Source organism: Sphaeramia orbicularis, unplaced genomic scaffold (genome assembly GCF_902148855.1).
Source record: "Sphaeramia orbicularis unplaced genomic scaffold, fSphaOr1.1, whole genome shotgun sequence".
NCBI classification, from domain to species: domain Eukaryota; kingdom Metazoa; phylum Chordata; class Actinopteri; order Kurtiformes; family Apogonidae; genus Sphaeramia; species Sphaeramia orbicularis.
In genome coordinates this window covers 37,743-52,500 of record NW_021941585.1, presented here as the reverse complement: position 1 = coordinate 52,500, position 14,758 = coordinate 37,743, and the positions used below count along the sequence as shown (strand labels likewise).

The following is a 14,758-nucleotide window of genomic DNA, read 5'->3' as shown; positions in this document are numbered from 1 at the left end:
GGGAGGCCCCCCAGCAGCAGGAGGCCTTCGTAGGCCTTCAGACACACTGAGCCCCGCTGTGGACAGATGGAGTGGACAGGTGGAGGGGTGGAGCAGTGGACAGGTGGGGGAGTGGACAGGTAGACAGGTGGAGGGGTGGAGCAGTGGACAGGTGGGGGAGTGGACAGGTAGACAGGTGGAGGGGTGGAGGAGTGGACAGGTGGGGGAGGGGACAGGTGGAGGAGTGGACAGGTAGACAGGTGGAGGGGTGGAGGAGTGGACAGGTGGGGGAGTGGACAGGTGGAGGGGTGGAGGAGTGGACAGGTGGAGGAGTGGACATCTGCCGTTAACCCAGTGAAAGGCTAATGCTGCCTTCAGGTGCTCTCTGGAGACGATGGTTTCCACTGGTGAACTCTGCGGCTGTTTCCACTGTGTGGTACCGGCTCGACTAGACTCGGCCTTTTTGCGTTTCCGTTATGAAAAAGGACCTGGAATCTGGTACCTGGTACTAGTTTTTTAATCTGGTACCTGGTACTATTTTTTAAATCTGGTACCTGGTACTATTTTTTTAATCTGGTACCTGGTACTATTTTTTTAATCTGGTACCTGGTACTAGTTTTTTAATCTGGTACCTGGTACTAGTTTTTTAATCTGGTACCTGGTACTAGTTTTTTAATCTGGTACCTGGTACTAGTTTTTTTGTCTCCCCTCCGCTGAGGTTCCAAGCGATACTAAACCATGACGTATAAACACTGCAGACCACTGATTGGTCAGACAGTTTTCTGTGCCCCGCCCTTTTACGTAAACAGATGTGTTAGTGGACAGTAAACCTGTAGGTCCATGAATCCACATGAGAACAGATGAACTAGACCAGGGTCGGTCCAGGAGCTTCAGTCTGTGGTGGAAGACGGAAACATTCAGACCAGACAACAGGCAACGAGTAAGTTTATCAGCAACTCTGAGCAGACGACACGGAAGTAACGCACCGCATCGCTATGACGACCAGGTACTGGAAAGTCTGGAGTATCTGGAATGGAAACGGTCTGAGGGAATACTGAGCCGAGCCGAGCCGAGCCGAGCCGGTTCCACGCAGAGGAAATGCAGCATAAATGTTCAAGTGCTTTAGTTGTTGTAGTGAAACAAAAACCAGCTGAAGCCCAGTTCACGGACCTGACACGTGTTCATTCATCTGATACTGCACACTGGGTTTACTATAAATGTGTACAAACTTCAGCAGTAGAACACTGATAAACCACTGTTTACCACTGACCGTGAACGCCTCGTTGTTCTCCGCCATGTTGAAAAGGTCAAAGGTCATTTTCATGTCACTGACCAACTGTTTTCTCAGTTCTTCAGTGGAAAATTCGATATGAGGGGGATGTTTAAATTAACAACTAGTATCTCCTATAATTCCCATAGCACATGAAGGCAGCATTAGTGATGGGGGGGGTTGTGACCTTTGACCTCACCTGGCTCTGTGTGAGCTGCAGCAGCGCCTGCAGCAGACCCCACCCCGGCTCCGTCTTCTGATTGGATGCTTGTGATTGGCCAGGGGCTGCCGGTTGGTCCGGAACCTGATGGGACAGAGCCAATCAGAGTCACAGGACAATCAGTCATGTGATCTCTGGAAACTGTGACATCATTACCTCCAAGACATGACTGAGCACGTGCGGATCCTGTTTGACTCTGGAGCAGACAACCAATAGGAACTGAGCCTCCTCCTTCTCTGTTTGGGAACCAGGAAGTGCACAGAAACGAATCAGCTTCTGTGGGTGGAGCAGAGGGGGAGGGGCGGGGCAAACAGTAACAGCCTCTTTGTTCTGGTTGATGATGATGTTTGTTACCATGGAAACACTGTTCAGTCATTTAGTCCTGTCTGTCGGATTTATTCAAATATCTGAGTCAAATGTGGATTTACAGAGTTCTGTTCTTCCCGTGTCGGATGTGTCATTAGTTGTACGTTTGTATTTTAACACTCGTCTTTACGGCGGTGTGTTAGCGCCACCTACGAAAATAAAAACACTGTCACTATGAGAAGACAGTCGTAAAACATCAAGATAAAACATGTAATTTTATGAGAATAAAGTCGAAAACAAAGAGTCATAATTCCAGGAGAAAGAAGTCATAATATGAGAATAATGTCGTAATTTAAAAACAGGCGGGTCAAATATCCTCATGTTCCGGCGCTAGCTGTACAGTCGACCACTTCAGTCAGTTCAGCCACAGAAGACGACATTCACTCCGAATCTGTTCAGGTCATACGATGAAACAAACCCAAACAAGTGCGAATTGTCGTCAAAGTCCGACTAATGCTAATGTGTTGATGGTGGGCGGGGCTCAAAGCTCTGTATTTGGTGGGCGGGGCTAGTAGTCTCAGTATTTGTCCTTAATGAGTAAACCCCAAATGAAAGTGGAACCTCCCAGAATGTTCCAGTTCTCCATTTTCAGACCAGTGGGTTCGACTGGATTCTGCAACTGAGGACATTCATCCACCTGTTCAGGAACGACCACTGCATTCTCCTAAAACTGTGGTTCATCTGCATATTCACAACTTTATTCTGGTAGTGACAGCTGTTTGTACTTTAGGACCAGGTCTCTCCGTCAGTCCACCTGTCCAGGTCCCTCCGTCAGTCCACCTGTCCAGGTCCTGTCGGTGGTCTTACCTGAACCGGTCTGGAGACGTTGACCAGGTGGAGCAGAGACTTCTGGATCTGAGACAGGAGTTTAGAGAAGAAGACCAGGACCTGCTGAGACATCCCCGGAGGATACTGAGGACCAGGACCAGAACCAGAACCAGAACCAGGACCAGGATATGGACAGGTTATTAGCGGCTCTATGTGTGTTATTATTATGATCTGTGATGGCGTTGTGGGTTGGGGGCGTGTCCTACCTGGGCCTTTCCCAGCGTACACAGTGTCTCCAGTATCTTGTGTTCCAGTAAATACTCCAGACAGGACCCCGTGTCCTCCTGGACCCCCTGGACCGGACAGACAGGACCGGACCGGACCAGACCGGACCGAACAGACAACCACACAGGTCAGCACATCCACACTGGTTCTACCGTCTGACATTTGACCTCTGACCTTTGAATGCACTGCTTTTACTCTTCATGTGACTGTGATGAAATCTATACGTATACGTACTTATTTATCTTGCATTTATTTATTTTGTATTTGTTTATTTATGTATTTATTTATTTTGTGTTTGTTAATTTATGTATTTATTTATTTGTTTGTTCTTGCTGTCATCTGTCAGTGATTCACACCAACACTCGTTCATATTATTATTATTTTGGTTCTAGTTCAAGTGTTAAATGTGTGTGTGTGTGTTGTGTGTGTGTTGTGTGTGTGTTGTGTGTGTGTGTGTTGTGTGTGTGTGTGTGTGTTGTGTGTTGTGTGTGTGTGTTACCTGTTGCTTCTCCTCGTACACCAGGATGTCCACCATCTGTCTCAGACGCCATGGGATGTCTGTCCCTTTGACAGGACGAGTCTCATCTGCACAAACACCAAGCGTCAGCAGGTGGAGGCGGAGCTCCCACAGGTGGGGGCGGAGCTCCCACAGGTGCAGCGGAACACTCACCTGTGGTCTGGATGTAGTAGTTGGTGATGGACTTCCAGTGGTCCACGAAGGAGTCCAGCAGGTCCACCGTGGGCTCCCTCTGAGACAGAACCAGAACCAGCTCAGTTAGTCCAGTTCACACTCACAACTGGATCAGAACCACAGAAGTCCACCAATGGGACTGACAGGTGGATCCATAAAGCTGCCATATTTGACCTGAACCCATGAGCAGGGGATTCAAACCACAAACATACTGCATTCACACTGAGAAGAACATTGAGGAGAACACTGAGGAGAACACTAGAAGAAATGGAGTTCAGTCAATTAAAAAAAAACAACAACTACAACTCATGTGGAAGTCTGTGGGTGTTGAAGGGTTCACTGGTTCAAACAGGTCACATGACACAAAGGTCACATGACACACAAACAGGTCACATGACACACACAGGTTCCAGAACCAACCACAGCCTCATTCATCTGTTGAACGAACCCTTCAGGTTTGGGTTCTTCCATCAGTTCATCAAACTGGGTTTCATTCACTTCTGTTACTGGTTCAAGGGTTCAGTGGTTCTGTTCGGACCTCCTGGTTCTGTTCGGACCTCCTGGTTCTGTTCGGACCTCCTGGGTCCACCCTGAGGGATGATGGGAATTATGGAACCATCCGTTATTCCACTGGTTTAATCCACGAAAATGATGCAAGGCTTTGACTGAACAGAACCGACTGAACAGAACCTGACTGAACGGAACCTGACTCAACAGAACCTGACTCAACAGAACCTACTGAACAGAACCTGACTGAACAGCACCTACTGAACAGAACCTGACTCAACAGAACCTGACTGAACAGAACCTAACTCAACAGAACCGACTGAACAGAACCGACTGCACAGAACCTGACTGAACAGAACCTACTGAACAGAACCTGACTCAACAGAACCGACTGAACAGAACCTGACTGAACAGAACCTACTGAACAGAACCGACTGCACAGAACCTGACTGAACAGAACCTGACTGAACAGAACCGACTGAACAGAACCTACTGAACAGAACCGACTGAACAGAACCTGACTGAACAGAACCTGACTGAACAGAACCGACTGAACAGAACCTACTGAACAGCACCTGACTGAACAGAACCTGACTCAACAGCACCTACTGAACAGAACCTGACTGAACAGAACCTGACTCAACAGAACCGACTGAACAGAACCTACTGAACAGAACCGACTCAACAGAACCTAACTGAACAGAACCTGACTGAACAGAACCTACTGAACAGAACCGACTGAACAGAACCTGACTGAACAGAACCTGACTCAACAGCACCTACTGAACAGAACCTGACTGAACAGCACCTACTGAACAGAACCTGACTCAACAGAACCTGACTGAACAGAACCTACTGAACAGAACCTACTGAACAGAACCTGACTCAACAGAACCTGACTCAACAGCACCTACTGAACAGAACCTGACTCAACAGAACCTGACTCAACAGAACCGACTGAACAGAACCTACTGAACAGAACCGACTCAACAGAACCTGACTGAACAGAGCCTGACTGAACAGAACCTACTGAACAGAACCGACTGAACAGAACCTGACTGAACAGAACCTGACTCAACAGCACCTACTGAACAGAACCTGACTGAACAGAACCTGACTCAACAGAACCGACTGAACAGAACCTGACTGAACAGCACCTACTGAACAGAACCTGACTGAACAGAACCTGACTGAACAGAACCTACTGAACAGAACCTACTGAACAGCACCTACTGAACAGAACCTGACTCAACAGAACCGACTGAACAGAACCGACTGCACAGAACCTGACTGAACAGAACCTACTGAACAGAACCTGACTCAACAGAACCGACTGAACAGAACCTGACTGAACAGAACCTACTGAACAGAACCTGACTGAACGGAACCTGACTGAACAGAACCTGACTGAACAGAACCTACTGAACAGAACCTGACTCAACAGAACCAACTGAACAGAACCTGACTGAACAGAACCTACTGAACAGAACCTGACTGAACGGAACCTGACTCAACAGAACCTGACTCAACAGAACCTGACTGAACAGAACCTACTGAACAGAACCTACTGAACAGAACCTGACTGAACAGAACCTACTGAACAGAACCTGACTGAACGGAACCTGACTGAACAGAACCTGACTCAACAGAACCTACTGAACAGAACCTGACTGAACGGAACCTGACTGAACAGAACCTGACTCAACAGAACCTGACTGAACAGAACCTACTGAACAGAACCTACTGAACAGAACCTGACTGAACAGAACCTACTGAACAGAACCTGACTCAACAGAACCTGACTCAACAGAACCTACTGAACAGAACCTGACTGAACAGAACCTGACTGAACAGAACCGACTGAACAGAACCTGACTGAACAGAACCTACTGAACAGAACCTGACTGAACGGAACCTGACTCAACAGAACCTGACTCAACAGAACCTGACTCAACAGAACCTACTGAAAAGAACCTACTGAACAGAACCTGACTCAATAGAACCTGACTCAACAGAACCTGACTGAACAGAACCTACTGAACAGAACCGACTGAACAGAACCGACTGAACAGAACCTACTGAACAGAACCGACTGAACAGAACCTGACTGAACAGAACTGACTGAACAGAACCTGACTGAACAGAACCGACTGAACAGAACCTGACTGAAGAGAACCGACTGAACAGAACCTGACTCAACAGAACCGACTGAACAGAACCTGACTGAACAGAACCGACTGAACAGAACCGACTGAACAGAACCTGACTGAACAGAACTGACTGAACAGAATCTGACTGAACAGAACCTACTGAACAGCACCTACTGAACAGAACCTGACTCAACAGAACCGACTTAACAGAACCTCACTGAACAGAACCTGACTCAACAGAACCTGACTCAACAGCACCTACTGAACAGAACCTGAATGAACAGAACCTGACTCAACAGAACTGACTGAACAGAACCTACTGAACAGAACCTGACTGAACAGCACCTACTGAACAGAACCTGACTGAACAGAACCTGACTCAACAGAACCGACTGAACAGAACCTGACTGAACAGCACCTACTGAACAGAACCTGACTCAACAGAACCTGACTGAACAGAACCTGACTGAACAGAACCTACTGAACAGAACCCACTGAACAGAACCTGACTGAACAGAACCGACTGAACAGAACCTGACTGAACAGAACCTGACTCAACAGCACCTACTGAACAGAACCTGACTCAACAGAACCTGACTCAACAGAACCGACTGAACAGAACCTGACTCAACAGAACCTGACTGAACAGAACCTACTGAACAGAACCTACTGAACAGAACCTGACTCAACAGAACCGACTGAACAGAACCTGACTGAACAGCACCTACTGAACAGAACCTGACTCAACAGAACCTGACTCAACAGAACCTACTAAACAGAACCTGACTGAACAGAACCTGACTCAACAGAACCGACTGAACAGAACCGACTGAACAGAACCTACTGAAACGAACCTGACTCAACAGAACCGACTGAATAGAACCTGACTGAACAGAACCTACCTAACAGAACCTACTGAACAGAACCGACTGCACAGAACCTGACTGAACAGAACCTACTGAACAGAACCTGACTGAACAGAACCTACTGAACAGAACCGACTGAACAGAACCTGACTGAACAGAACCTGACTGAACAGAACCGACTGAACAGCACCTGACTGAACAGAACCTGACTGAACAGAACCTACTAAACAGAACCTGACTCAACAGAACCTGACTGAACGGAACCTGACTGAACGGAACCTGACTGAACAGAACCTGACTGAACAGAACCGACTGAAAAGAACCGACTGCACAGAACCTGACTGAACAGAACCTACTGAACAGAACCTGACTGAACGGAACCTGATTGAACGGAACCTACTGAACAGCACCTACTGAACAGAACCTGACTCAACAGAACCGACTGAACAGAACTGACTGCACAGAACCTGACTGAACAGAACCTACTGAACAGAACCTGACTGAACAGAACCGACTGAACAGAACCGACTGAACAGACCTGACTGAACAGAACCTGACTGAACAGAACCTGACTCAACAGCACCTACTGAACAGAACCTGACTGAACAGAACCGACTGAACAGAACCTACTGAACAGAACCGACTCAACAGAACCTAACTGAACAGAGCCTGACTGAACAGAACCTACTGAACAGAACCGACTGAACAGAACCGACTGAACAGAACCTGACTGAACAGAACCTGACTCAACAGAACCTACTGAACAGAACCTGACTGAACAGAACCTGACTGAACAGAACCTACTGAACAGAACCCAGTCCAACACATCCACATTAAACCAGTTATTAGGGACCAAGCCAAAAGGTAAGGCCCTCTCACACAGTGAGAGGCCTTGCCTGCAAGCAAGGCCCTATTGTTATTCGTTCGTTTTTATATATATATATATATATATATTTTTTTTTTTTTCCCAATGCCACTTTGAACTGGATTTTGACCCCCTGAACATGCTCAAAAACTCACCAAATTTGGCACACAGGTCAGGCCTGGCGAAAAATTTAATAAAATGAAAAAAGTTACCCCATAGGTGCCAAAATGGGCTCTCTAGCGCCACCTATGTGAAAAACACGGCAAAAGCCCTTTTGGCCAGTAGGAATGTCGTAGAGACATGGAACCACTGCCAAAATATTGGATGGATGAAGCACTACAAATCATCCACTGACACTTATGACCTAACTCCAACAGGAAGTTCGCAATATGCCTTTCAAAATAAAATTTCTAAAACGAACTCCGATGACACCGTTTGTCGTATTGACTTCTAAATAGCACCAAAAGATAGAGTGAACGCTCCTCATAAAAGTGATCTCGTAGCTTAGTCTTAACTGTCTTAGTTTTTTTTTTACAAGCCTGCAAAGTTGCGATGTTTGGAACTCATTTTTCACTTTGCAGTTTTTCTCCACATGTGACATATCTACGCGTTCATGGGACTCACCACAATGTTCACATGCAAAAAATTTTCAGATAGGATGTACGGTTATTGATTTATAACAGTTTGTTTATTTTCATACTTTTTCGGCTTTAGACTGCCATTTGACCCCCTTAACATGCTCCAAAACTCACCAAATTTGCCATGTATGTCATGGCTGCTGAACACTTTCATACAATATCAAAATTAACCCCTTGGGTACCAAAATAGACTCTGTAGCGCCACCTATGTACTAAAAAACACACAAAATCTGCCCTAGCGGCCAGTAGGAATGTGACAGAAACATGAAACAAATGCCAAAATGTTGGTCTGATTGAGCCGACAAATCATACACTGACACTCATGAGCTAACTCCAACAGGAAGTTGGCAATCTGCCTTTGAAAGTTACTCTACGTTTCTGCAATTACTGCTTATTCATTTCAGACCTTTGAATAAAAAGCCTCATTCAATTCCCACGAGTCTGCAGAATCCAAAAGTGAAAGACTTTTTCAGATACGACCTACGGTTATGGAATTATGGTGATTTTTGGAAGAGTATGTGTAGTTTCACTTTTCACAAGGACAAAGTCCCTATAAAACTTCCTGGTGCACACATGAACATGTCTCTCTGTAGTGCAGTGGTTCATGTAACTGCCTATGGGACAAATGGACCTGGGTTCAAGTCCCAGACAATCCAAGATTTTTTTTTCTTTTCCATTTTAAAACAGGTTTTACTGCATTGTATTGTGGATATTGGACATTTTGCACACATTCAAAAGTACACGGAGTACATTTTTTCTAAATAAAACCCCAATTAAGAATAATACAAAATGTCTATTACATAACTTCTTTTCATTTTTATGACCAAACGCTCAACTGTTTGTACAATGTTTCTTCATTCAAAAGTACTCTTTCTCACAGACACACATGCTCACACAATAGGGTTTTTCCAAAATAAAAGCCTTAAATGTGGTAAATCATCACTTTAATGCTCAATTATTCATATAATTTTAATTCATTTTTCAAACTGATTCTTTCTCTCACATACAAAACAAATGCACATACACACAGTAGGGTTTCCAAAATAAAAGTCTCATTTTAAAGGTGATGGTGGTTTCAGCAGAGGGTCGCTGGTGTTCTGTACAGATGTAAGGAGGACAGACACTAAAGGATGGGGACTGGTATCGGGACGGAGAGGTGTGAGTGGAGCTGAGGTGTGGACGGTCACGGGTGGCGGATCACGGGGGAGGCGGAACGCCCGGTGCGAGGTCCCGCCCAATGCTGCTTGCAGCTTTAATTTTCAACTTGATTTGATAGTTTTTATTCATTCTTCTGTTTGTTTTCTCAGCTGTGTTGTGTTCAAAGCCCTACTGTTAGACAAAAGTCAACAGTACATGTCTCTGAGTAGAAGTACACAGAAAATACTCCTATAACGTACAAGTACATCTGAAGTACAGCAGTAGAAGTACAGAGTTAGCACAGAGTACTACAGGTGTACTGCAGTAAAAAGTTTTTATTTGTAAAGTTGTTTTTATATGATCATTTCTCAGTAAAATCTGACTAAATAACCGGTCCGTAAACGCCCCCTGCTCTGTGTCTGTCTGTTCCGTCCACGTCGACACTCACCTGCCGCAGGTAAAAACTCGCACTAACTTGTAGCTGTTAGCATTAGCATTAGCCCCAACGGCGTCACGGTCACGTTACCCTGGTTATCTGTGGGCTAATGCTAATGCTAACTATCCGCTAACTCACCGTTTCCAGCGCGTTGAGCAGCATGCTGGTTAGTTTAGTGAACGCCTCCATCCTGACCGGGCTGTCACCGGGAAAAGTTACCGATTAACGACACATGTTGAACACCGGAGACACACAAACGGTTAAACGACAGCTGAGCGCGGCAAAAACATCCGGAAGAACTGTCAAAGTAAAAGACCAGACTTCCGGTGACAAAAGAAACTCCACAATAAGAGCTCTGGGAAATGAAGCGGATCATTTCTGAAGCTTTTCTACGATTTCTGTGTTAATATGAGGAAGTAATGAACGAACACAGAATTAACGAACACATCATTAACGGAGAGTTAACTTCCATTGTTTTAGATGAAATGAATAGTTTTGGTTGAATTTGTCTTCAGTTCTGTTAAAAATTAGTTAAGGGATTAGAGTTAAGGGATTAGAGTTAAGGGATTAGAGTTAAGGGATTAGAGTTAAGGGATTAGAGTTAAGGGATTAGAGTTAAGGGATTACAGTTAAGGGATTAGAGTTAAGGGATTAGAGTTAAGGGATTAGAGTTAAGGGATTACAGTTAAGGGATTACAGTTAAGGGATTAGAGTTAAGGGATTACAGTTAAGGGATTAGAGTTAAGGGATTACAGTTAAGGGATTAGAGTTAAGGGATTACAGTTAAGGGATTACAGTTAAGGGATTAGAGTTAAAGGATTAGAGTTAAGGGATTACAGTTAAGGGATTAGAGTTAAGGGATTACAGTTAAGGGATTAGAGTTAAGGGATTACAGTTAAGGGATTACAGTTAAGGGATTACAGTTAAGGGAATACAGTTAAGGGATTAGAGTTAAGGGATTAGAGTTAAGGGATTACAGTTAAGGGAATACAGTTAAGGGATTAGAGTTAAGGGATTACAGTTAAGGGATTACAGTTAAGGGATTACAGTTAAGGGATTATGAAATTAGCCTTGACTTATAAAATAGAACTATAGTATATAATTGTGTATTTTAGTGTATTTCATGATGTTTATGATGCATGTTAGTGTATTTTACATTTATATTTATACATTTGGCAGATGCTTTGTTCCAAAGTGACCAACAGGAAAAACCAAAATAAAATAAAACACAAGAGTGGATTAAAGACAAAAAAACAGCTGTACAATTATAAACAGTGAAATATAAATAAAATGTAATATTTTAGCTCATTGTTGTGTATTCTTGTGTATTTTAGCATATTGTTGTGTGTATTTTTGTGTATCTTTGTGTATTTTTAGTGTATTTTTTCTGTATTTTTGAATGTATTTTTTCTGTATTTTTAGTATTTTTTCTGTATTTTTTAGTGTATTTTTAGTATTTTTTCTGTATTTTTTAGTGTATTTTTAGTGTATTTTTTCTGTATTTTTGAATGTATTGTTTCTGTATTTTTGAGTGTATTTTTTCTGTATTTTTAATGTATTTTTTCTGTATTTTTAGTATTTTTTCTGTATTTTTTAGTGTATTTTTTAGTGTATTTTTTCTGTATTTTTGAATGTATTGTTTCTGTATTTTTGAGTGTATTTTTTCTGTATTTTTGAATGTATTTTTTCTGTATTTTTAGTATTTTTTCTGTATTTTTTAGTGTATTTTTAGTATTTTTTCTGTATTTTTTAGTGTATTTTTAGTGTATTTTTTCTGTATTTTTGAATGTATTGTTTCTGTATTTTTGAGTGTATTTTTTCTGTATTTTTAATGTATTTTTTCTGTATTTTTAGTATTTTTTCTGTATTTTTTAGTGTATTCTTGAGTGTATTTTTTCTGTATTTTTAGTGTATTTTTTCTGTATTTTTAGTATTTTTTCTGTATTTTTTAGTGTATTTTTGAGTGTATTTTTTCTGTATTTTTGAATGTATTGTTTCTGTATTTTTGAGTGTATTTTTTCTGTATTTTTAGTGTATTTTTTCTGTATTTTTAGTATTTTTTCTGTATTTTTTAGTGTATTTTTGAGTGTATTTTTTCTGTATTTTTGAATGTATTGTTTCTGTATTTTTAGTGTATTTTTTCTGTATTTTTAGTGTATTTTTTCTGTATTTTTAGTGTGTTTTTCTGTATTTTTAGTGTATTTTTTCTGTATTTTTAGTGTATTTTTTCTGTATTTTTAGTGTGTTTTTTCTGTATTTTTAGTGTATTTTTTCTGTATTTTTAGTGTATTTTTTCTGTATTTTTAGTGTGTTTTTTCTGTATTTTTAGTGTGTTTTTTCTGTATTTTTGAATGTATTGTTTCTGTATTTTTGAGTGTATTTTTTCTGTATTTTTAATGTATTTTTTCTGTATTTTTAGTATTTTTTCTGTATTTTTTAGTGTACTTTTGAGTGTATTTTTTCTGTATTTTTGAATGTATTGTTTCTGTATTTTTGAGTGTATTTTTTCTGTATTTTTGAATGTATTGTTTCTGTATTTTTGAGTGTATTTTTTCTGTATTTTTAGTGTATTTTTTCTGTATTTTTAGTATTTTTTCTGTATTTTTTAGTGTATTTTTGAGTGTATTTTTTCTGTATTTTTGAATGTATTGTTTCTGTATTTTTGAGTGTATTTTTTCTGTATTTTTAGTGTATTTTTTCTGTATTTTTAGTATTTTTTCTGTATTTTTTAGTGTATTTTTGAGTGTATTTTTTCTGTATTTTTGAATGTATTGTTTCTGTATTTTTGAGTGTATTTTTTCTGTATTTTTAGTGTATTTTTTCTGTATTTTTAGTGTATTTTTTCTGTATTTTTGAATGTATTTTTTCTGTATTTTTAGTGTATTTTTTCTGTATTTTTGAATGTATTTTTTCTGTATTTTTAGTGTATTTTTTCTGTATTTTTGAATGTATTTTTTCTGTATTTTTAGTGTATTTTTTCTGTATTTTTAGTGTATTTTTTCTGTATTTTTAGTGTATTTTTTCTGTATTTTTAGTGTATTTTTTCTGTATTTTTGAATGTATTTTTTCTGTATTTTTAGTGTATTTTTTCTGTATTTTTGAATGTATTTTTTCTGTATTTTTAGTGTATTTTTTCTGTATTTTTGAATGTATTTTTTCTGTATTTTTAGTGTATTTTTTCTGTATTTTTAGTGTATTTTTTCTGTATTTTTAGTGTATTTTTTCTGTATTTTTAGTGTATTTTTTCTGTATTTTTGAATGTATTTTTTCTGTATTTTTAGTGTATTTTTTCTGTATTTTTGAATGTATTTTTTCTGTATTTTTAGTGTATTTTAACGTCGGTCCCTCTTCCACAGACTCGGCGGTCAGTTTTGTTTCAATCGTCTGCTCCTTTAAGCAGATCCACCTTTGATGAGGAACAGCTGAGTGTGTGGGGGAGGGGGCGTGTCAGGGGGCGTGGTCAGGTACATTTACCTGCAGCCCCTCCCCCTCTGCCTCAGGTGGAGCCTTAGTTCTGGTCTGAGCTGAACCGACGACACACGCAGTGAGTTTGGACCGTTTCCATTTGCTTCCACTGAACAGAGGCCTGGTTCAGCCGGGACTCTGTTCAGCTTCTGTTTCAGCTTCAGCTTCTGCTTCTGCTTCAGCTTCTGTTTCAGCTTCAGCTTCTGCTTCTGCCTCCTCAGTCTGTTTCTCTCCGTTCTTCTTCTTCTATTATTTAGATTCTCTTTGTTTGTGTTGAATCTTTAGTCCTTCCCACAGATTCAAAACATCCTGCACCGTCAGAACCAGGAGGAGAAGGAACACCAGGTTCTGCTGGTAGTTCTGTTCAGGTTCTGCTGGTGGTTCTGTTCAGGTTCTGCTGGTAGTTCTGTGCAGGTTATGTCCAGGCTTTGCCCAGGTTCTGCTGGTAGTTCTGTTCAGGTTCTGTTCAGGTTCTGCTGGTAGTTCTGTGCAGGTTATGTCCAGGCTTTGTCCAGGTTCTGCTGGTAGTTCTGTTCAGGTTCTGCTGGTGGTTCTGTGCAGGTTCTGCTGGTGGTTCTGTTCAGGTTCTGCTTGTGGTTTTGTGCAGGTTCTGTTCAGGTTCTGCTGGTGGTTCTGTTCAGGTTCTGCTGACAGTTCTGTTCAGGTTCTGCTGGTGGTTCTGTCCAGGTTCTGTTCAGGTTCTGCTGGTAGTTCTGTGCAGGTTCTGCTGGTGGTTCTGTTCAGGTTCTGCTTGTGGTTCTGTTCAGGTTCTGTCTGGGTTCTGCTGGTGGTTCTGTTCAGGTTCTGTCTGGGTTCTGCTGGTGGTTCTGTTCAGGTTCTGCTGACAGTTCTGTTCAGGTTCTGCTGGTGGTTCTGTGCAGGGTGGGTCACTTCCTGCATGTTCCCTCCATGACTCACCTGGTTCTTCTTCCTCTTTTCCATAATTAGTTGCTGACACCTGACACCTGGAGTTCAGGTGTTGTGGGCGGGTCAAAGGGGGCGGGGCTTCACAGTCAGACATGGAATGTGATCTGACATGAATGAGGAGGTTTTGGTTTGGTCTGCATGAGAACTGTGTGGAGTCAACCCTTCAAACAGCCAGGAGGGTTCTGATG

The 14,758-nt window shown here is 41.7% G+C and overlaps 1 protein-coding gene across 6 annotated transcripts in view; it reads right to left on the bottom strand.

Moving 5' to 3' along the window:
* The window catches only part of LOC115416279 (protein FAM160B2-like), a 27,400-nt gene extending 16,907 nt beyond the window's left edge, over positions 1–10,493 (bottom strand). For 5 of the 6 annotated variants that reach the window (XM_030130028.1, XM_030130029.1, XM_030130026.1 and 2 more), the window contains exons 1-8: positions 10,317–10,491; positions 3,559–3,637; positions 3,388–3,473; positions 2,870–2,956; positions 2,643–2,747; positions 1,626–1,745; positions 1,449–1,553; positions 1–56 (exon numbers count right to left, since the gene is read on the bottom strand). The exon at positions 1–56 is cut by the window's left edge and continues 144 nt beyond it. In XM_030130028.1, coding sequence (XP_029985888.1) covers positions 1–56; positions 1,449–1,553; positions 1,626–1,745; positions 2,643–2,747; positions 2,870–2,956; positions 3,388–3,473; positions 3,559–3,637; positions 10,317–10,367 — 689 coding nt within the window. In that variant the 5' untranslated portion in view covers positions 10,368–10,491. Of the gene's footprint in view, positions 57–1,448; positions 1,554–1,625; positions 1,746–2,642; positions 2,748–2,869; positions 2,957–3,387; positions 3,474–3,558; positions 3,638–10,316 lie in introns of all 6 variants that reach the window. The other variant, XM_030130031.1, reaches the window with a different exon arrangement.
* Between the last annotated feature and the right edge of the window lie 4,265 nt (positions 10,494–14,758).